The sequence below is a fragment of the Engystomops pustulosus genome, chromosome 11 (assembly GCF_040894005.1).
Source record: "Engystomops pustulosus chromosome 11, aEngPut4.maternal, whole genome shotgun sequence".
Taxonomy (NCBI): domain Eukaryota; kingdom Metazoa; phylum Chordata; class Amphibia; order Anura; family Leptodactylidae; genus Engystomops; species Engystomops pustulosus.
The window spans coordinates 28893463-28900263 of NC_092421.1; the positions used below are offsets into that span (position 1 = coordinate 28893463).

General features: G+C 36.7%; 1 protein-coding gene across 1 annotated transcript; it reads left to right on the plus strand.

The window, feature by feature from the left end:
* The first annotated feature begins 205 nt into the window (after positions 1-205).
* On the plus strand, positions 206-6325 carry NODAL (nodal growth differentiation factor). The gene is made up of 3 exons (XM_072129399.1): positions 206-500; positions 4154-4914; positions 6173-6325. Exons 1-3 carry the CDS (start codon positions 206-208, stop codon positions 6323-6325), a joined length of 1209 nt encoding a protein of 402 aa, XP_071985500.1.
* Positions 6326-6801: the final 476 nt, after the last annotated feature.

Sequence of the window (6801 nt, forward strand, 5' to 3'; positions counted from 1 at the left end):
TATTATTTTCTGTAATCTGTATATACAAACACAAAGAAGTGCCCAGACGAAGGTGTTATTCTCTCCTTAGTTTCCAATAGGCTTAGACCACTTAATTGACTAGTGAATATGCATTAGCCATTCAAGTGAAGCCCAATAAAAAGCCAGAGCACAGTGTATGCTGTCAGAGGATAGCAGCAGCACATACACACACAAACAGGGGGTAATGGCTTTCTCTTCCTTTTCTATTCTGCTATCACTACTTGTACCTGGAGCAATCTCCTACATAGTGAAAGGGGAATTTAAACCGGAATCTAGGACTCAACAAGAACTTGTCAATGGGACTGACAGACAAGACAACCAGAATTTTGGCTCATCACATCTACCCAACTTCATGCTCAGCCTCTACCAAAGTTTTCACCAGCTGGAGTCCAGACATGGCATAGACATAACCCCAGAGATACTACATGGTTTTCCATCCAGTCCACAAGCTGATATTATCAGGAGTCTTGCAGCTAAGAGTAAGTATGACCTTTTTGTATATATTAGACCCTAAATAAGGAGATTCTAGGCATACACTATGTAAGCAAGAGTGGGTGTTATTGTTTTCTTGCATGACTTAAAGCCTTGTGTAGACACTGCCACATTGGCATCATAATGGTGATTTTGTTATATTGGGGCAGTGCAGAGGGCGCCAGATTCATGAACAACAGGTGCCAGCAATCCTGAGCCTGGCGCACCCTGCACTATACAGAGACAAACTGCATAAATACAGACTGCACTGTTCTTAGTAAATGTGCCCCAACATCTAAACTGAAATTGGTAATAATTGCATTAGTAATAGTGTTATCACCATTAGAAGGATGTCAATGTATTACTATGTATTATTGAATATCAAATTTTGTGAATTTATAAGGCAATGTTTATGGCTAAGGCTTTCATTCATGACAGTTCTGCCAGATCCAATTCGAAAGGTTTTTCCTAATGTCTGAGATCTTTTATATGGATAGCGATGCATTGATCAAACGTTATCTTGGGATTTAAAAACTAGTATAGAAAATCAGAACACAATGTAATGAATTCAGATAAATCATAAATCGGGGCACATTTACTAAGGGCTTGACACCGCACTTTTGTTGGAATGTGCTTAAACAGCTTTCACAGGTATTTAAGAAGTATCTGCGCTGCGATTGTGTTGCATGCGACCCTTTTTGTGGAGCAGCTGCGCTGGCCTCCATGTGACACAAATAAGGGGGGGGGTGCCGTCGGACGATCCGACTGATTTGGACCAAGCGCCATTTTTAACTTACCACCACAAAAAAGACGCGGGTAAGCTACACATTCATGATTTCAGGCGCACAGTCTTAGCAAATCGCTGCACAGTACATTATAGATGGAAATAGTCCTTTTAATGCAGTTTCCGACTTTCTAAGTAAATGTGCATCCGTTTATCTGTTACAGCATTATAAACAAATGACAATCTACCAAAAGTTTTTAAGGTTAGGTTTGATCCTAATGACTAGACTGCCATGTATCTACCAATATTAATATTTCATAAACATGAAAATCAAGGTTATCCATAAAAAAATTGGTAATGTGAACATTTTTTTCCAGGGGTGTAACACAGAAGGATGTGTTGCATCTCCATATGAAGAGACTAATACTATAAATATTACTTAATATTTGGGGGTCTGATACAGATTTCGTATTGGGATTTGGTAGCTTCCAGTTATATCTCTTTTTCATTCCGTTACAATAGGATATGGACTTGTTGTTCACGCAGGATTTGGTGATACATATAGCCACTATATACAGCCAAAAACATCATACACTTATTATATGTAATGTATATGGAGTAATATTCAGTAGCACATTATTTCGGGTGATCAAGCTGACTTGTATCTAGATTAAGTGTTTGGACAAAACCTCCTCATTAGAAATGGAAGGTGTCTGATAATGCCGGAGGTGGTTATGGTAATGTGTGGTGCTACTGTGTGTAGATATAACAATACATATGGCCTTCTGCTTTTAGAAATAACACTCCTAGTGATTGGCTGAGTGTTATACTTTTATCATATATGGAAGGCATATCCTATCTCCAGGTACATAGCTTGAAATTCTTGGGCCCCATCTATAATAGGACCCCAAATATCATATGTCATTAATAAAATCAGTGTCTTTGTATGTTTAAAGGAAACTTGGAAATCGGGGTCTGGTAGCATCTACTACTTCTGTATCCCCCTATAAATTATACTCTTGCCTATCTACTTTTAGAAAAAGTTGAGGCTGCTAACAAAAAAAGTCATAGGTTGTGTGTGTTCCTCATTCACTTTGATGTAAATGGAGATCAGTCTAGTATAAATCTCTAAACCAGACACACTTTAGTGAAGTCCTAACACAGAGAACCAATACACATCCTTTTCTTGAGCATGTCTGAATGAGTCTCATCAGAAGTCTTCTGCCAACCTTCAGCCCATCAGGAGTCCTCACCGCTATTGTTCTCTTACAGACTTAAGTGCAGTCGATTGAGGCGTGGGTCAGACAATCTTATAGAAAAGCCACAGGTCCCTCACTCCTGCAATCCACATCTGAGTGCAATAAGTTCAGCAAGGACATGATTGGATTACTTCTGTAAAAGTGCCGTCTACACTACACTTGCTTGAGGGCACCCATCTAATATTTTTAGTGCTCAGCGTCATACATATTCATTTTGATGTGAAACAACCAAAATGTTTGCAAAGTTTAAGTGTGAACATGTTATGGCAGTCTTCATGAATTAGCAATGCTAATTTAGATGTCTATATACTACATTTATGGAAGTAATTTAGTCAATTTTGAGAATACGTACCAAATGTTCACACAATCGGGAGCTGGGCCATTGCAAGCCCCGTGTGCCACATCCGTCCATCTAACTATCTCTGACCGGTCCTTGTGAGATTGTTGAAAAATTTGAGCTCCCCTCCCCATTATTAAATGATGATGTCATTATGTTCTCCATATTTTCATTGTATCAATGTAATGTTTTATTTACAGTTTTTTTTATGTAGGGATGGGTTATATATTGGATACAGTTCATAGGTATTAGGTAGAACTGAGTTAAGTATATTAGTCTGGCCCTCTAAAACCATTCCAATTTCTCATGTGGTCCTATGGCGAAATTAATTTCCCACCCCATGCCTTGGATCACATGCCATCTCAACCCAGCATTCATGTGTTCTGATTAAGGTGGTACTAAACTGCTACCAGACACCTTTCCTGTGAAGATAAAAGACTGGGCATGTTGAAATTAAACATGTTCTATCCTACTTATCTCCATATCTTAACCAAAATTCAACACCCCCCTTTTACCCATACAAATAATATAGTCGGGGCATTCACTATTGTGTGTATGAGCGCATTCCATTAGCGGAAGGGAGGGTCAGACCTATCACATTTGCTATACTTTGACAATGAATAAAATGACTGCATAAAGTGCTATGGTTGTTGGATGTAGGTAATATAAAAATAGTTTTATTGGTAAAAAATATTTAGCATGTAATAATAAATTGTAGGTAATTTGGGCATCTGTACTGCTATCTTACAGTAGCTGAATACCATGCTTTTACCTTAAGCTTCTAAATTTACTGTGTTTTCTGGAAGGATTAGTTAAGTGACAACCTTTTCCTACGTTGTTTGACACTTTGACAATTGCAAAGAAAGAAAGCGTGAAAACAAACCCTACAAGCATAAATTTACACGTACTCTGAATCAAATTAACAAAATCTAATCCCTCAGCCACTAATACAAATGAGGTACACAAGGGATGCGGGAATAAAACAGGAGGCTACTTGATGTAACAGGAATAGTCCTATAACCTTTGTTATATGTAAATATACCTCCACAAAGATAGCGTAGAAACGTTGAGGGAAATCACTGCACAATTTAAGGGATGTTTGTTGGACGTATTTGTCAGTTATAAAATAGAACTCTGCTTTCTTAAACAGATTTTTCTTTATTAATGTACTTTGTATTATTACTATTAGCGATAGAAGCAATAGCATTTTGATCACCGGTGGCACAATTTTAAGAATTATATTAAGATATGTGAAGGTGTAGAATGAAGATGCACTTGGCTGTTATCCACATACTTTTTGTTTAAATTTCTATTTTCTATATTTTTTATGTTCTCATTTAGGTTTGGACAAAGTAGGAAAAAGATGTGTTTTGGTGTTTGACTTTTCATCTCTCACCCATGATGAGGAGCTTCAATCCGCAGAAGTCCGCATTAAAACATCTGCCCTAGAAGAAACTTTTGGAGATAGGGCCCAAGTCATTATAGATGTTTTTCATCAAAACTCAGCATGTCAAACATCTAATGAGCTATGCAAAAACTATGTCTACTTGGGTCATTTTAAAAGTGAGCTTCGGAGCGGAGCATCTGAAAGTTGGATTGTTGTAGATGCTACAGAAATTGTCTCCAAGTGGTTTCACATCTCTAATAAGACGAACATTAACCCTGCAAAGCTTGAAGAAGAGTTTCTAGAAATACAGAGTGTCAAAAACAAAGAGCTGACGTCTGAAGATCAGTCAGTTCTGATGTTTGTATATTCCAATACTTCCAAAAAGGAAAAGTCCTTGGTGACTGCTACTCTTCTACTAGATGCCACACAGTCAAAATATCTTACCACAATTCCACCAATTAAAAACACCCCCACCTCAAGAAGACGTAGAAGAAGCCACATGATTAGAGATCGAATGATGGGTATGAAACAAGCACAAGTCGTAGACAATCCAAGCAATCTTTGCAGAAGAGTAGATCTGATTGTCGATTTCAAGATGATTGGATGGGATACATGGATTATTCATCCAAAAAAGTACAATGCTTATCGATGTGAAGGCACCTGCCCGAGTCCAGTGAACGAGAGTGTCAAGCCAAACAATCATTCATATTTACAGGTAAGGAGTCCATTAAAACAAAAAATAAATAAAAGTTTTATCAACTTGGCCCAGTACATTATCTAGCTAGAAGAAGAGTCATAATTTGAGCATTTTATGACAATACCATCAGTTAAAATGACAAATAACCAATTAGTCTCTACTGTGATTTTCCTATTCCATGGTCTGGGTTCACATATAAGGGCAGCAGAAAGATCATCTATAAATGGCTTAAAGGGGAATGTGAAAACATAAAATGGGCATCAATCAACTTCTATAACTTCGATCGGAACTCATTATGACAAAAAAAATCTTAGAATATTTGACCTAGAATAATTGTACCTGTGGCATTACCGTTAGGGTTACCATTGTTTTGTATTTGCCAGAATGTGAATATTTTTATGCTCAAACCATTCTTTTTATCAAGTTGCATTTATAGCTTAAACAGTTAGAAAAATAATTATATCTCAAGGGTATATAAAGCTTTAAGGTTTGCCTGACTTTGACCATACTGAACCACTTTAGCAAAGCAACTTTCATTTTGAACTTATCTGTAAAGTTTGACCTTCTTAAGACTTGTCAAATCCTTGGCCACTTGCTGTGAGGAAAAGTGAGATAATCTCACATTCTTACACTTCTGGAGACAATCAGCAGGAAGTCCTGTACAATTAGCATATGGCAAGCTTCTTGTTAAATTAAACAGATTAATGGCATCCTTTAGCAACGTTTACAGATGCCACCAGAATTGCAAATACTTATTTAAAGAGAGGAATTAAAGTAGTAAAAATTTTATTCAAGGTGAAGTTATCTCGGAAGCAAAAAATAATTACGTTTAATCAAAAATTGAAACAAAAATTTTGAGGATATTGATTGAAGGTGACAAAAAATGAGTTATTCTTCCATCTATAATTATCTTTGATCAAGAAAAAATTTCTATAATGCCTTACACATTAGATCCCAGAGAGTTTATTCAAAACCTCCCAACTAACTTAACTTACCAACCAACCTCCCTATGAGCACACCTAGGATCGGCCCAGCACTGCATCAGAAGGTTACTAACAGACGCCTCACAGAGTGTGAAAGCATGGCCTCATAGATAATGGACATGTTAATATCATTAGATTGGTCCAGTGTGGCATATAAGGCTTGCTGTGGAGTATGTTGTAGTATTGCATTGTATGTTGTTTAAGAATACTGGACATTTAATCAAGAAATTGTGGAATTTATGTAAATTGCTTGTTGAACTAATGCATACCGTATATCTGTGCTTATATTGCAGAGTTTGGTGAACTTCTATAACAGCAGAAAAGCCCCGGAGGTATGCTGTGTTCCCACCAAGATGAGTTCCCTTAGCATGGCATACTATGACCAGACTGGCATCGCTTTCCAAGTCCATGAAGCCATGGTGGTAGAAGAATGTGGATGCCAATGAAGTAAAGATCAAAAAAGACTTTTACAATTGTCTGCATTAAAAACAACTGACTTCACAGTTCAACAACATGGAAACTACCGATATACTGGCATCAACAGTAATGGTTGTGGTTTGTAAACCACTTGTTACCAATGTAATTATGTATACATGTATATTAATAGATATATATATAAAAATATAGTAATTTATTTTTTCAAAGTAGATATATATGGTTTTATATTTTTTAATTATTGGTATGTTTAATACATGTTGTTTACCCTTGTAAATAGACTACAAAGACCTATTAAATACTGAATTTATTATGCCACTTTGAGAGAACCAGAAAATTGTGATTTTAAGTATTCCTTAGAATAAGCCCAAAGTTAATAGTTGACCTAACACTACCTGTTTGGATGACAGCTATATCTGCCAACTCATCCATATACATTCATACCCTGACTCGGTATGCATGCATATGTACTAAATAGCTAGAGTGT